Source organism: Branchiostoma lanceolatum, chromosome 7 (genome assembly GCF_035083965.1).
Source record: "Branchiostoma lanceolatum isolate klBraLanc5 chromosome 7, klBraLanc5.hap2, whole genome shotgun sequence".
Taxonomy (NCBI): domain Eukaryota; kingdom Metazoa; phylum Chordata; class Leptocardii; order Amphioxiformes; family Branchiostomatidae; genus Branchiostoma; species Branchiostoma lanceolatum.
In genome coordinates, this window is record NC_089728.1 from 7887397 (window position 1) to 7908638 (window position 21242).

Here is a 21242-nt window from a genome sequence, read left to right on the forward strand (position 1 = left end):
AGCTAGACTGTGTCATGAAAAAATCTGTGTTATGGGAAACTTAGAGTGCTCATTGGAAGTGTGTGCGTTTTGGAACTTTTGTTGTTATAATGGTTATATCTGAAAAGCCGCTTTCTTCGTTGGTTACTGGTCTATTTTGCTTTCCTCGTTTTGTGCGTCTTGTACTAGCCGAGTTGTCCCTTTGATTTCATAATAGCACGTATTCAGCATTTGATTAACAGACGTTCACAATGTGAACGCTGCAAAGTAGATTGGCAACGGTCAACCACAATTATTGATGATGAGATGCAAGTGCAATTTCTATGTAAAAGTATTTATGGACTTCTTATTGCCATAATTACATGCCTTGGTGGTAAACCAGGAATAATCCATGGTACACCCAATATTCTTGCTTGACCAGTGACTCCCTTCGTTGCAGAAAAAAAATGATAGTCGAAGTAGCATAAATTGGTCAAATTAGATAAATTATCTGCCAGACACCCCTTACCAGATGAGTTTGCCGACCAGTTAAAGTTTGTACAGACGAAGCCACTTAATTGCACATCGGATAAACGCACCTTCCATTTAATTGCACCGAATCCCAATATCCAAAACCGGTTCCCATTCACTGCATTGTTAGTGACTCCGGATATCTGCACCGCGCATGGTCACCAATGCCGGATAACTGCACCAATTTTTTTCCAGAAATCCTTGACAAGTTATCTGAAAAGGTACGCTAAAATCGGCAAACGCGGTACAAATGAGCCAATACCTGCCGGTGTAAAGGTGCAATACCGCCAATATGTTTAAAACTGTTTTGAGTAACAAAAGAAAGCGGCCTCCATTGACAATTACTTTGATAGGAATCGTATGGGAGGTCCCGGGCGAGTCACCCGTAATCAGTAACCAAGTTTTAGTTTCAATTCCTAGTTTCATGGCGGAACATGATTTACGTAAATCGACAACTGCACTCTACGTAATGTAACACAGAAACTGTTATCCCATGAGTGGCATGACGATGTTTCAGAAAGCCTCCCCTGTAACATTACGTGCGTTGTAATGCGGTAGATTGCGTGGGAAAATGAAAGAATGCAAAATCAAAACAGGTTCGTAGTCATTTCTTTATTTTCAGCAAAGGGTCAATAAATAAAGTTAATAACTGAATAATTTCGTCTGTTTTCTTTGTGCTAGTGTTTCTGACTAACACTACACCCCCTTGCCCATGGTGGTGCGGTCCAGCTGGGCATTTCGCATAATTGCACCAGCCGGATAATTGCACCAAAAACGCTGACAAATGGGTGGTGCAGTTAAGCGGATTCTACTGTATTAAACTACGACTTACTCCGATCCGCCTATTTTAAGAACTGGCAGCGTCCATACAATCGGATACTCTCCAATCAGAGGTTTCGGTCGGGGTTTATTTCTTTGCCTTTCCTACTTCTAAGTTTCCTTAGTAGTGGCCGCGATTTCTTTCATATCCCTCCATCTAGTAGAAACCTCTGCTTGGACAGTACTACATGTAGTACATGTCCATCATGCGATCCCAAAGCGCGCGTCCAAGGGGTGTTTTCCCGTGAACCTTTTCGGCACACGACTTTGGCGCATGCGTTCTTCAGTTGCACTTTTGGGAGCATCGCAGCAAGATGGCGACTCCTGCCAAGTCGCTGGACGATCTTCTCAACTCAGAGGTCGATGAGAGCGCAGTAAGTGCCTTAGTCGGGTCTCTTGAGTCCCAGTTACTCTCCCAAAGTACTGCCGCATCCACGGGGCAAGTTTCAGGGTCCTCGGCGGACGCTAATCATGTCAATTCTGTGTCTGTGTCTGACGGCACTTCGCAAGGACAAAAACTAGGCTTAGCTAACATGAACCCTAACGTTCACGGCTTCGTAAAATCGGAACTACAGGTGGAAAATCAGAACTCCATGTTGAGTATAAAACCGCCAGTCCACGCCTTGAACGCAAGTTCTGTGGTGTCTTCAACCTTGGTGAGTTCCGTAGCTAGTAGTGTATCCAGTGGAAACGTTAGTATGGTGTCATCGAACAGTTTGAAGTCGACCGGATCTAACGTTAACGTTATAGGAAACAACATTCCAAACGCCACCATTTCATCTAGTTCTGCACAACTGTCGCAAGGCCTGGCGACTTCTAATGCAGGAGCGCCGATGCTTGTAAACAGTGCCAGCACCGCTTCGACCGTAAACTCTGCCAGTGTTTCAAATGTGGGAGGATCCATCTCTGCCGGTAATGTAGGGGTGGTCCAGAATAATCCTATCGTATCAATAAATGGAGGGTCGTCAAACTTCCCGCCTAACACAGTGGCAACCACAGCCAGGAGAACTCCTCCAAACAGTTCTGTACCGAACCAGCCTCCACCTTTTTCAGTAAGCGTCGTTCAGCAACCGAACGGAATGCCGTCGACACCACACACATCAACAGGGGCATCTCAAAACAACAAACCTCTCACCATCACTGTAACAGTGCCCAAACCAACGACACCCACACCAAACATCAACTCGAAAATGACTGTCAGAGAGCAGCTTGCTGCTCAGCATAAGCTGCTCGGTGCGACAGGTGCGGTGCAGCCAGGTGTTGCGAACGCCGGGGCATCTGAGGTTACTCCATCAGGTGTCAACGGTCCACACGTAGTGAAACAAGAATCAGGAAGTCAACAACCAAGTCTGGCGCCAAATATGGTTACTATTGGACAGGGTGGGATACAGCATGGGACGCTGCCACAACCCGGTACGCAGCCAGGCGCAATACAACCCGGAACGATACAACAACAGACAATACAGCCGCAGGTGACTATACAGCAGAGAACGCCGCAGCAGCCGTTGATAAACGTTGTAACGGCCACAACAATCAGGAATGCTAACCCCGGTTCAGTCACGGTGGTGCCCTCAGCTCCGGGAACTCCGCAGACCAGGCTTGTCGCGACCTTGCAGCAACCGTCCTCGCAACCACAGCAACATAACAGACCAACCATCTCGTCAACGCCAATGAGAATAACGCCGCAGCAGCCGGCCATCGCACCGCGGCCACCGGGACCAATGACGGCCACCGTTACACTCCCACCTGGTTTCACGATTCCCCAGGGGATGGTTCTCGTGAAGCAGGAGAACGGGAACCTGGCGTTGATGCCAGCGAGCGCGCTACCTGCCAGTTTACAGCCTCGTCCCAACGCCAGTAACGTACCAGGCACTGCAACATTCAAGCTTACCACAACCCAAGGTGTACAGGTATGTAGCCTTTAAATACATCTATTTTACTGTAAATTTCTGAATTCGTGGTAGAAGTTTTCGCTGTGTTTTGAATTCACGTTTAAAGCAATTCTGTAGTACAGTAATTGTATAAAGGAGACATTGTTGCGGTGTCATGAACTTGTGGATGTCACTGCCAATACCACAAAAATGAAAGCACTGCAAAAGTTTCATGATTTACAGTGTCTAACTAGCATTTTCAGTTTTTGTTGCCCTGAAAAGCAAAATTTGGAAAGAAATCTCAGAACAGCCTCATCCAAATTGTTATGTGGAGATTTTTGAGTGAAGGCCACAGTATTTGAGCTTTCTTAAAATTTGATTTAGAACTTGCTTGTCATGATTCCTTAATCTCTGATAGCTTGAAAGTCTTACAAGTTACATATTAAAATAATGACCTTGCACACAACTCACTGAAGTCAGGTTGTAGAAAAAAGGGTTGCCTGTGGTTTCAAGTTAAAGTTTGTGCATTTACAGCAAAATTCACCCCTCTTATCGTTGAGTTAGTCTATTTTCTAGTATAGTCATATAATTATGATTAAACCTAATGTTTATAAAGGTACGTGTAAGTGTGAAAGATTTTCCTGTGTAAACACTGAAAACCGGGTTGGGGTTTTGTGCGCGTGAGGAATTTGCGCGTGAAAAACTTGGGCGTGAAAAAGTTCAAGAAATGTGTCAGAAAATGTGCACTACAAAATTCTTAGGCAGAAAAATGTTACCCCATGATATGATTTTGCATCTGTTTCCTGAATTTTGGGTTTGAATTTTAGGTCCCTTGGGAATATCTAAGCTGACTCCCAAGGGATTTAAAACCTTTTTGGAAGTTTTAAGCTTAAAGCTTGAAATAAGATAACCCACAATGGAATTAAGTATCTTATTGTTGCATTCTACAGTTCAAAATGTTGCTCTTTCAATCTTCAAGTGATTTTTAAGTGATTTTCAAATGTTAAGTTTTCACGCGCAAAAAAGTTTGAAATTTGCGCGTGAAAGAATCTGCTTTAGAAAAGATTAAATTAGGCTAATAGAATGGAGAAAAGCCTCAAATAGTTACATTTTGCAATACAAAACCTTATATAAGTAAGTTGACTATGTATTTCTTAAAGATTTAAGTGATTTTCAAATGTTTAGGTTTCAAGCCCCCAAAAGTTTAACTATTCCCAAGGGACTTATTCCTAAGGGACTAAAAAATCAAAAGTTTTCAAACCATAAATTCAGGTGACAGATGAAAAATTGTATCATGGGATCACATTTTCCTGTCTAAGAAAATTATACTGCACATTTTCTGACACATTTTAAAGAAATTTATTTTTTCACGCGCAAATTCTTCACGCGCAAATTTTCACGCGCAAATTTTTCACGCGCAGAAAACCCGTTCCCCTGAAAACCCATTGACTTTATAATTGTATAAAGAGTGCTAGTTTATAGTTATACCCACCACAGAAGAACACTCTTATTGAAAAAGCATGCACAGTTTTAAAGGAAACATTCTGAGCACAGTCTTGCATTGGCTTTAGCTTGATGTTAGCTTCTTGTTTTTTATATCTTAATCTTAATTAGATGAATAGATATTTCCTAGTTACAAAGAATCATTCAATTAGATGTGATTTCTTATCAGCAATTGCACAGAAAAGATGTACAGAATAGATAGTCCGAGGCGACTCGACTTAGGAGGTTTTGGAAATGATTGCTTTCACTATTGATACACTCATAAACTTGCTGCAACAGATTTTATGTAGGTCAGGCTCGTAAAGTGTATATATAACAGACCAAATCAGTGTGTATGGACAGTTGTTCAGGTTTGATACATGTTTTTACTATTTGTAATTTCCTAGAACTATAGTAGAACGGAGCTAATTAGATTTTAGATGCTAAAACTTGATGAAGAGAATCATGCAACATGTTTGTTTTGATAAGCTAACGTTAATGTTTTGGAAAACGGCTGTTTGATGCCTCTAACTATGAAAAAGACTTTAAAGAATTTTAGAATTAGTGAAGCAATGTAGGTAAATAAATGGAGCATTAGATGCTGAAAGTAGATTAAGAGAATCATGCAATGAGTTTGTTTATTTTGATAAGCTGAAATTAACGTTTTGGGACACGGCCATTTGACAGCTCTACCTAGCTCTACAAAGACTTAGAAATGTTGTGTAAAGAGGTAATAAGTTCCTTTTTTAGAGATGCATGTACTGATGATGTAGATAAAGTTACTTAAAGTAGATAACTTATCAGCAATCACATGCGAAACATTCCAAGTATGTGTTAGAGAAAGTGTTTTTTTCCCCAGTACATCTGATAGTAGGCCTTTAGGGCTTGAATTACATGTACTGGCCGGGTGCATGTGCACTTATGCACTGAAAGTTGGAGCTGTGCGCCTAATTTTCGCCTATGGGTGCACCAGTGCATCTAGATATTTGTGTAGGGTTACTTACATAAAGGTACTTTTAGTATTGTACAGTAGTATACAGCATATTCTTGACATCTAAAAAAAGTAACCTTTCATATATTAGATCTCCTTAGCCATAGAATTTTCAGATTCCAACTCTGAAGAGGAGTAGTAAGGTTTATAGTTTTGTTGACATTTTACTTCATTTATTGCACGCAAAAAGTTTTCTGTGCATCTACATTTGTAAATCTTTAGGTTAGGTGCACCAGTGCACCTATTTTCAAAAATATATTTTGAGCCTTGGCTTGTGTACAGTGTATTTCCCAGTGATGACAGGTCCATGTACCCAGCGTAATCCCTTACACATTTACATACTCCTGCTGTTCTCACCAGCCTGGTGTTAGCACACAAGTCATCACCAGACCAGCTGGCCAGACACAGCCGCCGCATATCAAACCAGCCCCCCAGCCACCCCAGATGGTTCAGACCGCCATCCAGCCACAGCCGGTCGCCATGGCGCAGCCCAGGATGGTGCAGACGACACCGGGGACGGGGCACATAGCAACCACCATCCTGCCAGGTGAGGACCAACTGTAGGACATACAGTCAAACCAAGTGACCATCCTCAACATAAAGACCACCCTGCAAATATGACCACCTTTTGGTGGTCCTTCTGGTCTTTGATAATTTTCACATTGACACAAGCATTAAGAATCCTGTCTATAGTGACCACCTGTCGACATACATGTAGACAAGAATGTATTAGTCTCCTGAGTGGTCGTCTTGGGCAGTTTTGGCTGTATACCATATGTATTTTTTAATAGGTCCTGCCACACCAATACTGTATTCATCTTCAAAGCTTTTGAAATTATAGATGAATGATTTGCGTCATATTTGAGATAAAACTTAGCAAAAAGTTGTGAAGCAGATTACATATGTGCTTCTATAGTCTAACATGTAAAAATATTTTATTGCAGTTCAAATTTTTGTTCAAACCAAACTTGCCACTAAGGAAAATGCTTGTTTTGTCTGGTACTTGCTGTGGCCTAAGTTGTATGATTAGTTCTTGACAGGTTGATTTGGTGTTTGGTAAGGCAAGAAGCTTGGGTTTATACAAAGCCTTGAGTACAGTGTGAAGTCTCTACAAACCTAATAGACTTGCTACCTTGTACATAATCGGGCTCTTGTACTGCAATAGGTACTGCTCGTCGTTCCTTAGGTACAGCCGCGGTACCTGTACAGCCGCCCACCCAGTCCAGCCTGACCCTCACACCGGAGGCTATAGAGAACGTTAAGAAGTGCAAGAACTTCCTGACGACCCTGGTGAAGCTGGCCAGCAGTGGGAACCAGCCACCCGAGGTGGTCAAGAACGTCAAGGAACTGGTGCAGAATCTCTTGGTAAGCTGTGTTGAAGAACTGAATTTATCTTCTTATTGTTGTTCATTTTGTAGTGACTAGTGGCATATCATAGGTTCAAGTTTGCTTGCTGTTTCTGTAGCAGGATATATTTTTACAGGGAGGGGTTGCAAGGCCTACCCCTTTAACATGCTTGAGGCACCTCCTCAAATATGGGACCCCCATTTTACGTCCCTTCCGAAAGACAGGTGAAGCCCCAACCAAGATGTCCTGTCCCAGGATTTGAACTGGGGTCTCCCAGTTATCAACTGTGTATACTGGAGATAACTGACTGATATATATGATGACATTTTTATCATTTTCAGTTTGAACACCAATATACTCAATGAATTGTACAAAATATTATTGCAATTTTTTAACAACCAAATGGATACTGGCAAATGCAAAGAAACTTGTGAAAATAGCGACAGTATTTAACAATAATGTAAAACGACAGATGTTGCGAAGTCTTTAAGTGATATAACTTATAAGTTGTAGTATTTTAACAAATCCTTTATACAGTGTAGCGCAATTTAGACAATCATTGGTTGCCTGCGAGACTCTTGTTTGTAAGTAATGAATAAATGGATCATTCATGAGATGCTCATACTTGACAGTTTGAAAAGAGCTGTTTGATTTAAAACATCATGTGAGAGACTGTCCTTCTCATACATCATACTGATAACTGTGTCTGCCCCCTCCTCAGGATGCTAAAATAGAGCCTGAGGAGTTCACCCTCAAACTGCAGACAGAGCTCAAGTCCTCCCCACAGCCATACTTAGTCCCCTTTCTGAAGGTTGGTACTGGGTTTGGTTCTATCCCATTTAATACTACTATTGCAATAGTTGGTATTTATGTCAGATCAATGATATTGTTTGTTGTCAGGGTCTGATTTTTGGAAGATCTTTGTTAATGACACAAAAAAACATTATGGAGTTTGTTTGAAATTGAAATTTCCGACAATGAATGTTATATTTTATTGAGGTATCCCATTGCTACACTAACAGGTTGTTGTCATTGTCCACAGAAAAGTCTACCGTATGTTCGACAAGCGCTGGCAAAAGGCGGCGCGATAGGCGGGATGCAGATCCCACCGCAGACCTCGTCCATTGCACAAGCTCCCGTTGCCACGACGACGTCGTTGGTGACGTCCACATCCACCAGTCGCCAGTCTGTGGTGGTGACCTCACAGAGCCAACACCCGCCCAACGTCCGAGCTCAGGCCGCCATCAAGATCGCTCAGATGACGGTCAGTCGTAGTCTTGACACCATAGAGTCTTCCTATCATTATCAAGAAATCTGTATATCCAGTCCAGGGCTCGAAATACTGAGTACTTACTGTACGCCCAAAATTAGAGCTGTGCACCTTATTTTTGTTTGTTTGTACATCAGTGTACCTAGATGTTTGTGTGGAGTTATGAATGTAAAGGTACACTAGTATACAGCATATTCTTGACTTTCAAGATTCAGAAAGAAAGAAAAGAAAAAGAGAAAACCAGTTTGTTGTATCACGTTTTAGATTAAAACTTTTAACTGTCGAATTTCAGATTCAAGCTATGAAGAGTAGTAGTGGGGTTTGGTATCAGGTTTTGCTGACTACTTTATTCTATGGAACCTAGATTTTTAGGTTAGGTGTACCAGTGCACCTATTCTCAAAACTTAATTGCAAGCCCCACAGTCACACAAGATTGTGTTAAGTCTTCATAAACATACCCAGGGTGCTTACTTTTTGTGCCATTGAAAGGAGGATTGCAAAACTTCACTAACTTCTCTCCACCCTTTTTCTGATGAAGACTTTTGAATAAAAGGTCGAAACCGGTAAATCGTTGTGTCTCAACCGTCATCCTTATAACGCCCATTCAACTTTCTCTCCACCCTTTTGTTATCAAAATTAAACTGCAATCTCCAACACAAGAAATTGGACTTACCCAAATTTTCTCTCCATCCTGTTGTATAGGCTCTCCAACAGGCCCAGCTCAAAGCCATGGGCCATGCCACCACCCAGGCAGCCAACCACCAGCAGCGCCCAGTCCTGGTCACCACCCAGCCCACAGGGGTCCCCGGGGTGCACATCATCCGTGGGACTCCCTCACAACAGAAGGCCGGGGTCATGAGGTTTGTACCAGGGACACCTCAGTCAAGTCACAAGGTGAAAGACTCTCCGTCGAGGTAGGTACCAATCTGATGCCATCTTGTTTGTTTCGCATTACCGGTAAACTGCCTTTAAGCATAACACACCAGTATTGTACAGTAAGTATAAGCTATGTACGACCGGACTGACTGTAAAGTTTGATCCATTCACACCGGGATGGATTCCTATTCTTATCAATTATAGTGATGGGTTCTTGAACTTTCCCAAGGAACACGGGACCTCCAGCTTTACGTCCCTTTCGAGAGGACATACCTAACCAAAGCTACATACTCATTTTCACCTGAGTTGAGTGAGGAAATACATGAAGGTGTTAAGTGCCTTTCCCAAGGGCATAACATTGGGTCTGCTAGGGATTCGAACCCAGAACATTTAGATTCTAAGTCAACAACCCTAACCACCTTTATGTTAAGGTAGACCATTTACTAAAACTGTGTTGTTGTCGTCCTTCAGACCACTGGCCAGACACCCTGGAGGACACGCAGCCTTCTCCAGAGACGATGATGACATCAATGACGTCGCCTCCATGGCCGGTGTCAACCTCTCGGAAGAGAGCGCCCGTATCCTAGCAACCAACTCCGAGCTTGTTGCCACGGAGCTGAGGTCGTGTAAAGACGAGACCTTCCTGTCGTCCGCTCCTCTGAGGAAAAGAATACTAGAAATTGGTCAGTTACCTTTGCTTAACTTATCAGAAAATAGTTGCTGCTCTATCTGGCTTTTGATATACGATATATGCATGTACTTTTGCTGTGGTGATATTTTGTGGTAGAGGAAAAAAGGCGGTTTGCTGTGTTTGGAATTCTCAGTTGAAACAATTCGGTAGCTCAATAGTAATAGAAAACATGTATTCGCGGACTTCACGGTTGCAGTTCATGGCAAAGACTGTGAAAATAAGACCACCAGGAAGGTTTCAAGGTTTATGGTAGCTTCTCAAGAAATTGGTTAGTTGTGCCATCATCAGTGTTATCATCCTAATGTCCATATATGGTTTTGAACCAAATGGTTGTCACTTCATAGTATGTCACTGACGAAAGACAACTGAAGCAAAAACTGTGAAAATAAAACCACCAGGAAGGTTTCAAGGTTTATGGTAGCTTCTCAAGAAATTGGTTAGTTGTGCCATCATCAGTGTTATCATCCTAATGTCCATATATGGTTTTGAACCAAATGGTTGTCACTACAGAGTACGTCACTGACGAAAGACAACTGAAGCATCTGTGACTGTTTAGCCAACTTATCCAGCTGCTTGAGTAACTTTTGTATGAAGTGATTGATAACTTTTGTCACGATATATTAAATCGTTTCACCCCCATACTTTCACAGCAAGAAAACATGGTTTAGAAGACGCAAGTCCTGATGTAGTAAGTCTGGTGTCACATGCAGCGGAGGAGAGATTACGCAACTTGTTAGAGAAACTCACCGTCATAGTCAGACATAGGATGGAGGCTTACAAGGTCAGTTAGAAATTACACATGATAACTTACACTCCTTCATTTCTGCTTTAACTTTCCTTTTTTTGAAAGTTAATAGTTGTTACAGAGTTATGAATGTCACTTTAAACTCATTTCCATGGTGCCAACATGCCATGTATCAATCATTTCAAGAATGTGTCCAGAATGTGATATACATACACAGACTCCAGGCAATCAGCCTGGCTGGTAAATTGTTTGTAATCTATCAATGATCAGTGGCAAAGTCAACTGTCGACTGTCCTTATATACGTGAACACGGCCTTAAACCCGCTGATGTAGATACGTTTTGTATATGTGGTATCATTTCACAACACTTTTTTTACCTCCCTATAGGACGACTCTAGGTACGAGGTGACGGGACAGGTGAGACAACAGGTGAAGTTCCTGGAGGAGTTGGACAGATTGGAGAAGAAACGGCACGATGAGCAGGAAAGAGAGATGCTTCTCAGAGCAGCAAAGGTACAGATATCTCTTGTTTACTGTATTTAGTATACTCAGATATAATATTCTTTGTTTATTAATGTATCAAGTACCTAAGAGTGTACCTTCAAAAGCAGTAGCATACATCATGGAAAGAATTGTTTTATTTGTTCTTTAAGGTGACATTTTGGGCAAATAAACCAGTATTGTTATAAAAATGTATTGATGGAGTTGTTCTTTGCCTTTCAGAGTCGATCCAGACAAGAAGACCCTGAGCAGCTCAAATTAAAACAAAAGGCCAAAGAGGTGAGAGGAAGCCACTGATTTCTGAACAATGTTTATTACTTTCACCTGTGTTTGCTAGACTTTTTTGGGGGGGAAAGTAGTGGGTACTTCATAAAACAAGAAATCAAAGATCTCATATCCCTATGGAATAGTTAAGAGTTTTTGTGAATTTTTTGTTTTATTCATTAATGTGAATTTCTCGCTGATTCAGTCTATGGATTTTCCTCTGGCGCTCATAAGTAAATAACCTTTCATAACCTTTTGGGGGACCTTTGACCTTACTTTCTGTCGGTGTCCCCAAGTGCCCAGCAACTTTGGACCCGGGCCAATCTAACCTTCCCATCCTGCCAGTCTCCAGTTACACCATTTCCAACCTCACATCCTGTCACTCTACAATATTTAGACAACTACGGACAGACACCAACACAAAGAAATAGACACACCAAAAACAATACCAACATTTTCTTGGAGATGAAAAGTGCTGTTTGTCGTGTAGCTGTTGGTTATTGTCAGAAAATGAATAGGGAAGTTTCATTTTTGAAATGTTGTTCTTATTAACAGCTACAACAGCAGGAACTGGAGAAGATCAGGAACCAGGAGGCCAACATGACTGCTCTCATGGCCATCGGCCCCCGTAAGAAGAGAAAAGTGGACTCTCCCGGACCTGGTAGTTCCTCCTCCTTCACACCTGGAGCTCCTATGCAGGTAGGTGGCTGCTCTGCTCTGTCTGAGATGCCTGAAACTTTCCCTTTTCCTACGGAAGGCCTAAGTATGAAAAAAATGAAAGCGTTCTCAAACCACCCAGTTTAGCTCACTGGCTCTGGCAGAGAAGACAGATACTATGTACAGTATTTACAGGTTCACTGTACAGGGAAATTCCTAGCTCTTTTCGACAAGTACAATGAATTGTGGACCACGGCTTAACGTCCCGTCCTAAGGACTGTGATGCTTTACAGTAGCATGTATATTGGGTGAACAACAGCAGCCGGGATAAGAACTCACATCCTCTAGGTCACTACCCACTGGGCTACGCACACTATATAAGAAGATGTGTAGGGAAACATTGTGTACCATTTACTGACAATTTTTTCTCTGTCTCTAGCCTGTGCGGCCGCGGACCAAGCGAGCCAACCTCAGGGACCTGATCTTCCTGCTGGAACAGGAGAAGGAGACGAGTAAATCCAACATGCTCTACAAGGCCTATCTCAAATAACAAACACTGACAGGGACCACTGTCTCTAGTTCATCACTATCAGAATAACACTAACACTAGCAGAGTTGGGGGGGGGGGGGGAACCTTCGCTTGTGGTTGTGGACAGCAAGTATTCTAATATTTAGATGTCGAGGATGCAAATTTCTCCTGACCACTGACTACTGACTTGATTAATTGACACTTGTATTGACCAATCACCTTCCTTTTTCCACTTGTCTACATCAGAGATAGTTCAAATGATTTATAAGGGAGGGACCATCATCACATCAAAAAAACAGAAATGTTATACAATATGAAGTACTACATCATTCTCCATTTAAAGCAGCCTATGGTGTATATTTTTTAAAGGATATGTCTCTTCTACCACCTCTTGTTTTGTTACCATCAACTATACAGATATGCCCGTATCTGGACAAAAAAGGCATTTCTTTTGGCTTTTGGTTGACTTTTTTTTCAAAGTTCTATTAGGGGTCATTGATTCCTCAAGAACTGTGCATGCAGCAGGATATCTCCATTTGTGTTCCCCTCTACTGTTCCACAGTTGCTGCTGTCTACTGTTCTTGTTTGTGATGCCCTCAAAGGGAAACCGAATTCCTATCATTTAGGCCAGTTCTTTTCTTCTACATGGTGTGAGTGTTGTGTTGAAATTCTATATTTTGACTTTGAACCCAAATCACTATGATCAAAAGATGCTTTTTTTGAGCCCGACAGAAACACACCCCCCTTTATTTTATCTTGCTGATGTGCTCTAGACTAACCAGAAAGAAACAATGTTTCAAAACTAAATAGGATTTAAGAAAGGATCAAAAATTGAATTTCTCTGCTTCGATACACCCCAATCAAAACCATTTCCACATCTGGTAATGTTACTTTTTTGCCTGCACCATTGCTGAGTGATGTGATGACATTGTTAAGGCAGTGACTGTCTTTAACCCCAGGCCTTACCTACTTTTATTTTGTACATTGTGTTTAAAGTGTGAGAACAATTAAGTCCTTTGTGTTACATTTAAGATTTGACTGGAAGGAAAAATGTATTCCATTTCTTTTGTATTGTATATTTATATATTTATTGACAGGCCCAAAAAGGAATTGTTGTAAGTGTTGGTGATAAGTTAGAGACCAATCATAGTGGGAATAAACTCTATCACCAGTCAATGGCACGGATGTTCATATGTGATGTGAAAAGTTTTCTGTTGCTCTGTACTGAAGCACATTCAGTGCTCTTCACTGCAGTTTGCAAATCAAAGGTTAGGTGGCGCTTTTGTACTATAAGATATTGCACATGATCAAATTAGTGTAATGATTAAAGAAAGTGTCAGAAGTAAACAGTTACACTGGGTACCTATGGCACAAATAAAAACCCCACTGAAAGGGTGGCAGTAGCTTCACTACTGAGAGTTATGCAACAAAATGCCACTTCTATGTTTTCGCATCTATTTCGGTTGACTGAAGTCAAGGGCTGTTAGTTGTATCACCCACTTACCAATCTCAACATTGTTTTAAAAGATGATGCAAAGAAGGTCACTGTGAGCCTCAACCACAATTAGCATCTTTGCAATATGTACATATTATTGCAGAAGCCCTAAAATCTCTGCTTTGATGATTATATATAGACTTTCCACTGCCTCATGACAGTACGGTACCTTTGAAGGAAGTTGCTATGAGTGACGGAACATTGCACTTGACCTCTCAAGAAATGTACATACTGTAGTCTTCATGACTCTGCCACCATTCTTTACCGGCATCCTTTTCCACTAGCCATGGGTCTCATCAAAATACAACAGTTTGTGAAAGAAATGGTTAACAAACATGGCACGATGTGTACATTTGTATGTATGTATGTTTCAATGCATCGGGTGTCTTATAGGTGATTAGATCTATGTACTGTGTACATGTACCTTGATTCTTCTACCCGGACTGCGTATACACACTTTACCTGGTACAAAAATGGCTAAATCTGTCTATCAGGCCATCTTGTAGAGTTCTTTCCAAAGTGCAAAACTGTATAGAAAATTATGAAAATTTGTTAATAAATCAAGGAGAGTTGCAGTACAAAAATTAATTAGTCCTTAGAGGAAAATTAAAACATTTTTTGTACAATAGAAAAAAATGAATGAATTTGTGTTGTGGTCTCTGTACAGCTTGTTATATTGGACATCTGAATAAAAGTATGAATTGCACAGGACAAGGTGACACTAGCAGTGAATTTCTTTTGTGCCTATGTACACTCAGCACAAAAAAGTTCAGAAACTTATTTGTTACTTCATTAATTGTATATTATTATGTATCATAGGAAGGAATATTTATTGCCCTTTGCAATGATACCATAATCCTACATTCAAAGGTTGAACACCAGAGTTGCTATGTGAGTGTGTTACCCCCAAAAAGTGCTTACTACAAACTGAAGTGGCTTTGGTGCTAATGCCATGAATGAGTAATCATAAGCAGAATATCAATGTAAAGGGCAATAATTTATAAATGAGCTTTACAATGATTATGAAATGCAGTGCAATTGATAAGTATGATGGGATGTGAACGACTGAAAATCAAATTTCTGAACTTTTTATGTTTTAGTTTAGGAGGGAGGCATAGCTGTGTGTAGTGTCTGAAAGGGTCATAAGTAAACCATCTTTGTTCCTCATTAGGTATGGCATTGCTTATAACTCAGGATGCATGCATGTGTGTGTTAGGAACGAAGGATAGCAAGTTTTCTCCTTGACTTGAGCAATTGCCATGTCTTCAATCAAAATGTCCCTTGTACTGTCCCTTACTCAAGTCACTAGAAATAGCCTGGTAGTATCAGGTGGGGGAGTCTCCTCAGATTTTTCCAATAGAAAAGAATCCTGACTGTCCGTCATAATTAGTTCAACCAATGATAAGATGGCAGTTAGCGGTTCCACCAATGAGAGAGCGGCCGCATGTCTGGCAAATGTTTGTAGTTTTGTTTTAATTTTTTGCATTTGTACATTTTGAAGGAGGTGGGTGGGGTTATGGGATCGGTCTTTCGACTCAAATCTTAAACATGGACAAATGACAGAACCACAGAAGTCAGGATATGGCATGACAGTTTACTGATAATATAGTACTAAACAACAGAATATCTGGTGGTAAACAAAACTGAACAATAAAAAAGAACAAGAATCTACACAGGTTTTAGAACCAAACTGTCTACAAATTAACTCTGCTGACATGAAAAACATAAGCAGTACCAACTGAATGGAAAAATTTGTAGAACACGTACGTCTACAAGTTTTACTAACTTCAACTATTGTGTTAAAAAGTTGACAAGTGTTCTTCTTAATGTTACATGTAATTGCACAGCCTGAATGTCTTAAATTACAGTAGAGGTCTTTGTCATAAAGGCAGTTAGGCAGCTACACTAACTGAAGACACTTAGTTATCACAGTCCAGGCTCATCAGCCCAGCAAACTTGTTCTCAAGTGAACAAGACGCCACCACGTCCACAGAAGCCTCGTATCCCTTTAAGTCTTCATTCTCTACACTTGAAGATGAGCTGGATCCTTCCCTGTACCCTGAGGAAGATGCTGCGGAACTCTCCTTTCTCTTCTGTTTCTTCCGTGCTGTCTTGGACTGTTGTCTTGCGGCAAAGCACTCCTCTGACACCACCTGTCGTACAACAGTCTGCAGCCTGTAGAACTCCTCTGCCACCTGAACAACACAGAACCAACATTAGTTCAAAGATATGAAGACTGAAATATCTACAGATTCTCTATGTCTTGTTCAATTGAAGTTCATTAATTATTAAAAAGAAATGATTACCATTACATACATCCATTGTTTGTTTGTTTTATTCAGATCTCCATTAGTGTATAGTTTTCACAGTCCTACACTATTCTTCAAAGAACAAAACTTACTTCCTTACATTTTACGGACAGTTTATTCAAATAACAATGGACACACACCATCACAGACAGACACACCAAAAACAAGGACTCTGTACGTGGGGTCAAATAGATACATGGAGACATTACAGATGAAAAGATGGATGTACAGAACAGAATTCTCCTTTTTTACCAATCAAAATACGAGTACTTTTCCTTAAGTTTATCCTTTAGTATCACACTTCACTTTCTACTGATGTTTAAAACCCAAAATCATCAAACCAAATTATCTCATTTTTTGTAACCTAAGCAAAACACACTTGCACACACACACCCTTTGCACCTTGCCTTACCTGTGAAGTTTTCCCCAGCCCCAACATGACCCAGCCGAGGACATCTGCCTTGTTCTTCATCTCCTTGTACAACTCATGTGTAAAGATCCCACTGAAGAGGCCGGCCAAGTCAGGCGGGGGGAAGGGCAGGCACAATACCTTGTTCAGGTATACTACGAACAGAAATGTTGATATAAATATTAAGTTTTATAACTATGCAAATAAATTGTGGACATCTCAAACTTGTCATAATGATCATGATAACTACAAGGTTTTTAGTCTAATTGTACTAAATACATATCTTGTGACTACTCACTTGTATACTGCATACAGCTTTGGAACTGGGCAAACCCATGAACCCCTTCCAAGTCAAACGACCTGGTTTTGGACCCCTTCTGGAACTTGTCAAAGAAAGCAGACACTGTCCTTGGTATCCAGCTTTTCGGAGGAGTCCATATGTGTTTCCCCTTCTTGCCTTGCTGTGAGGTAGAGACAATTGGTTCAGGGAGAAGTTCAGTTGGCAGAGGGTCCTGACAGGATAGGATGTCATGTCTGATAAAGCACAGTAGGAGACAGTACAGGTGCAGGTGGGACACCTTAGGATTGGCATGTCGAATCCAGTAACACAACACGGCTATGGTAAACTGCAGACAAGGAGGAATCTGTGAGATATCTTCTACTTTCACTCCCAACACCTCTAACAGTAAGGTCTTCCGATCTTCTTTACACAAAGCCGAAACCCCAGCAAGGTTTGGTAAACATCCATATCTTGTAGACTCGTATTCAGGCCTTAGAATCGTCTTCTTCAAGTCCTTTCCCATCCTGTCATATTCCTGGACACAGAACTCCTTAGTGTGCCGTGAAGACTTCTTGGGAGATGTGGGAGATTCTTGAAGTACTTTACTCTCGTCGTGGCTAAGTAGAATGTTGTATATTGCAACCCTGATAGGAAGAGAGCAAGTATTGGCACTTGGTTGTGACAAGTCCTCAATCTGCGTGTGTAAGAAGACTCTGTGGTTTGCCAGAGCGTTGAGACACATGGTCGGCATGGCTCCCTGTTGTATGTTCTGTAGAACCCACTCAGGAAGGGGGTACCCGTCATGAGTCAGAAGCCTACACAACAAAGATCCTGAAGCAAAATAATCCGGCAGGTAGGACTCGAAGAATGTGTACACTACCATGGAAGACTGGATCATCATCTTGTAGTCCTCACGTTCAGATTTTCTGAAGACATTCAAGACTCTATGTAAGGCATCTTCAAGATTCTCCCTCTCCTGAAGCCAGGAGATGACACCATATGCTCGAGCATACCTGTGGATGAACAGAAGAAGGTTTTCCATCTCAACAGTCTTTTAATTTGGAATATTATCATAAATATTCTTACAACATTGTGTTGGCATTGTTGTAGCACTGTGTTGGCATAACAGTTAGGGTATTTGGCCCTGAACCCAAAGGTCCTGAGTTCGAATCCACTGATGTTGTGCCATTGAGAAAGGCATTTTACATAACTTTCCTCACTCTACCCAGGTATAAAAATGGGAACCTGACTTTGGTTGAGCAGGTGGAAGCTCTGCCTTCCAATACCATGCCCTAGACACAGCGAATAACCCACTGCACCTACAGCCTCAAGGAGTCTTTGAGACTACCTTTACTTACCTACCTCTTCAACACTATCTGTAACTGACCTCCGTGAAAAGAACACATTGTCTCCTTTAGGCAGCTTGATTTGACTGTAGAATGGCAGGAACAGGGTCACAGGAAGGTAGTCATTGCCCAGCAGTGTACCCAGGAGGGGCAGCATCTCCACCTGTAGACCATCAAAGGAACTGCAGAGGTGAAAACACAAACGGTCACTATTCCCTAGGACCTTGCTATTCCCAAGTATGTACAGTGCAAAAAAATCAAACAAGTTAGCATATCTGAGATAAAGTAATAATAAAATAAAGGTAGGACCATGACGACTAACAAACTGGTGGACGTACCAAATACTAAGTAATGTATGTAATATCAGCTCAGAAAAGAAACAGTCTAAGTTAACAACAAAGAATCAGAAATCTGTTTTTCCTTAGGACTATCCAAGAAGGTTCTGCCTAGCCTATAACCTCCTTGGGCTATCCTAGAGTGGAACTCATTGCCACAAGGTACTGTAGGGGCATGTTCATTAGATTGCTTTAAACAACGCTAGCTGAGATAGATATGCATTTAGGTTAGGTGTGACACGTCTTTCAGTGCAGTATAACACAGTTGCTACCACACTGCTTGCTTCCAAAGCTGGTGTGTTACACCGAAGGGCGGTTATACCAGCTATATAGATACAGATACAGATACAGATGATCACAAGAAGTTAAACCTGCAGAAGTTGTCCACAGTGTAGACCTGAGCCCTGAGGTAGGGACCTTTGTTTTGTGACCCTGCATCACTCTCCTGGTCACCAGTCTTTCCCTTACACACAGACCTCCAGTACAGGTGGTTCAGTGGGATGTATCCTGCCCTGTGGTATGGGAGAAACGGACACAAGATATTTGCAGAAGAGAGTGTCTACTGTATGATCTTACATGATGATACACTACCCACAGTAAAGCATGGAGCTGCAAAAAAGGGTACATTTAAACAAAGTGTGTCTTAGCAAAACATTCACGATGTAGCTTAAGGTTCTGCATAACAGCCCTGCCCTTAAACCTCTGTATCTCACAACCATACATACTTGAGCAACACAACTTTACACCAATTTTCTCACTTGACTCATGATGTGTAAATGAGTACCTTGATGCAATAGAACATTACATGGAGGTCCTGTGTTTGAGGAGAGCCACACCTCCAGCATGTGTTATACCATGAGTAAATTTACTGGGTATGCAATACAAACAACAATAAAAAACATTAAGAGATATTAAGAGCTATAAGCCAGTAACCTGATGTTGAAAATGAAGAAGTCACTGTCCACACTGATGACAGGACAGTTCCAGCTGTTGGCCAGCATCACCACCTCCCGATCTGCCTCGTAGTCACACTGGGCACACCGCACACCCAGGCTGGACACCACCTGCTTAAAGGTCGCGGAGGCCAGGGCTGGAGAGAAGGAGAGTGAAGTTATTATGATATTAGCGGAACCTCAGTTTCATTATTGTGCAAAAGCAGAATACATTCCGTCTGTTTAAGGCCAGAAACAAGATGGCAAGCAGAAGCTGTCAGAATTCTAAGCTGCGAGATAGTGGTGCCCATGGATGGGGGACTTACCTGGTAACAGGTGTCCTGGCCCATCCCTAGCTATTGTCTCTGACAAAAGAATACGTCTTTTGCTCCTGTCCAAAGTTGTGACAAACTTGTGGTCGTTGCTCTCGTACGCTCCATCGTATATCACATACGGCTCCACATGACAAGTACGCAGGTTGTTGAAGAACAGTTTGATCAAGTTCGAGAACTGTTCGTATTCCCCGCCGTGCTTCACATCCAGACCGTTGTCGAAGTACAGTCGATAACAGAGGTTGTTTCCGTCGATGACGACGCGGGTGTTGCACAGCTGACGGTCAGTGAACAGGTGAGGGTTGTCCTCTATAAACTTGGTGAACCCAAGGATACCCATGGTGACTGAGATGTTTAGATCTCACATCCATGAGTAAGTTTATATTGGCAGAAGTTGAAGATTGGTCTGCAAAATACAAGGTGTAAGCAAGCGCAAAATGCTATTGGCCAAGTCTGCGAACTTTGTATCCAGTTTTCCAGAAATCTTCTGGACAGGTTTGAGACAAGCATGATGTATTTGGTGCCTAAGAAGTTATTAACAAAAACTAATATAAAAGAGCATTGTTCAAATAGCAATTTGATATCTAATACCCATCCAGATATCCCTGTTGTACAACCAAGGAGGTTTTATATAAAACCTCCTTGGTACAACTCACAAGTCCTGGTCCCATGCATGAAATAAGGTACATGTGGGAGTCTCTGAACGCTTAGGTCTATCTGCTGTAGTGAAATCATATGCATACCTCTTTATACACCTCAAAATCATCAATCAGTACATGAAAATACCATAGATCACCAACCAGCACAATGTGGTTGTTATTACGGTGGGTTCAAAGGTCACATAGTGCGTCTTTTTGTCCAATTTTGAAGCATCTATATCTATCAATCAATCAATAAGTGGATAGAATTGTCAATTTGACACAGTTTGCAGGTTAGGATACTAAAAATATATTTTGATTTGATACAGCACAATTTTCATATTTTTGTCCTTTCACCTTTGTACCCTTTGACCTCAGCATGGCGACAGGCCAGTAAGGAACTCCTGGGGATCAGGTTACAAGTAGTCAACCCTGCCTCGTCGGACGCTTACTCTCCGTGCTTCCACAGATTAAGGACTTTCAGTCTGAACTCGCACATCACGATGGTCAGGATCTAGCAGAAGACATCCCGGAGCTTTCCTTAGAGTTGAGACGCCGTAAAGGCTCGCAGTTCCGCGGTATTTGTGGTCTTCGCGACGATCTTCTGTTGGTGTTTTCCATGGAAGCAGCCGCC

General features: G+C 41.6%; 2 protein-coding genes across 4 annotated transcripts; one reads left to right on the plus strand and one right to left on the minus strand.

Moving 5' to 3' along the window:
• Window positions 1-1569: 1569 nt before the first annotated feature.
• Window positions 1570-13178, plus strand: LOC136438976 (transcription initiation factor TFIID subunit 4-like). 2 transcript variants are annotated; one of them, XM_066434048.1, is made up of 12 exons: window positions 1570-3218; window positions 6013-6199; window positions 6839-7017; window positions 7721-7810; window positions 8042-8263; window positions 8972-9183; window positions 9617-9828; window positions 10487-10617; window positions 10969-11094; window positions 11305-11361; window positions 11902-12045; window positions 12443-13178. In XM_066434048.1, the coding sequence occupies exons 1-12, from the start codon at window positions 1623-1625 to the stop codon at window positions 12551-12553; spliced, it is 3267 nt and encodes a 1088-aa protein (XP_066290145.1). In that variant the 5' UTR covers window positions 1570-1622; the 3' UTR covers window positions 12554-13178. The 2 variants fall into 2 exon arrangements, with proteins under 2 accessions (XP_066290145.1, XP_066290144.1); XM_066434047.1 differs by having other exon boundaries at window positions 1571-3218; window positions 6818-7017.
• Window positions 13179-15601: 2423 nt separating this feature from the next.
• On the minus strand, window positions 15602-21079 carry LOC136438977 (protein asteroid homolog 1-like). Of its 2 annotated transcripts, none has more exons than XM_066434050.1 (8): window positions 20966-21079; window positions 19965-20376; window positions 19640-19796; window positions 19078-19218; window positions 18413-18553; window positions 17044-18038; window positions 16749-16900; window positions 15602-16222 (listed from the first exon to the last, which is right to left on the minus strand). In XM_066434050.1, exons 2-8 carry the CDS (start codon window positions 20308-20310, stop codon window positions 15947-15949), a joined length of 2208 nt encoding a protein of 735 aa, XP_066290147.1. In that variant the 5' UTR covers window positions 20311-20376; window positions 20966-21079; the 3' UTR covers window positions 15602-15946. The 2 variants fall into 2 exon arrangements, with proteins under 2 accessions (XP_066290147.1, XP_066290146.1); XM_066434049.1 differs by lacking the exon at window positions 20966-21079 and adding an exon at window positions 20714-20823.
• Between the last annotated feature and the right edge of the window lie 163 nt (window positions 21080-21242).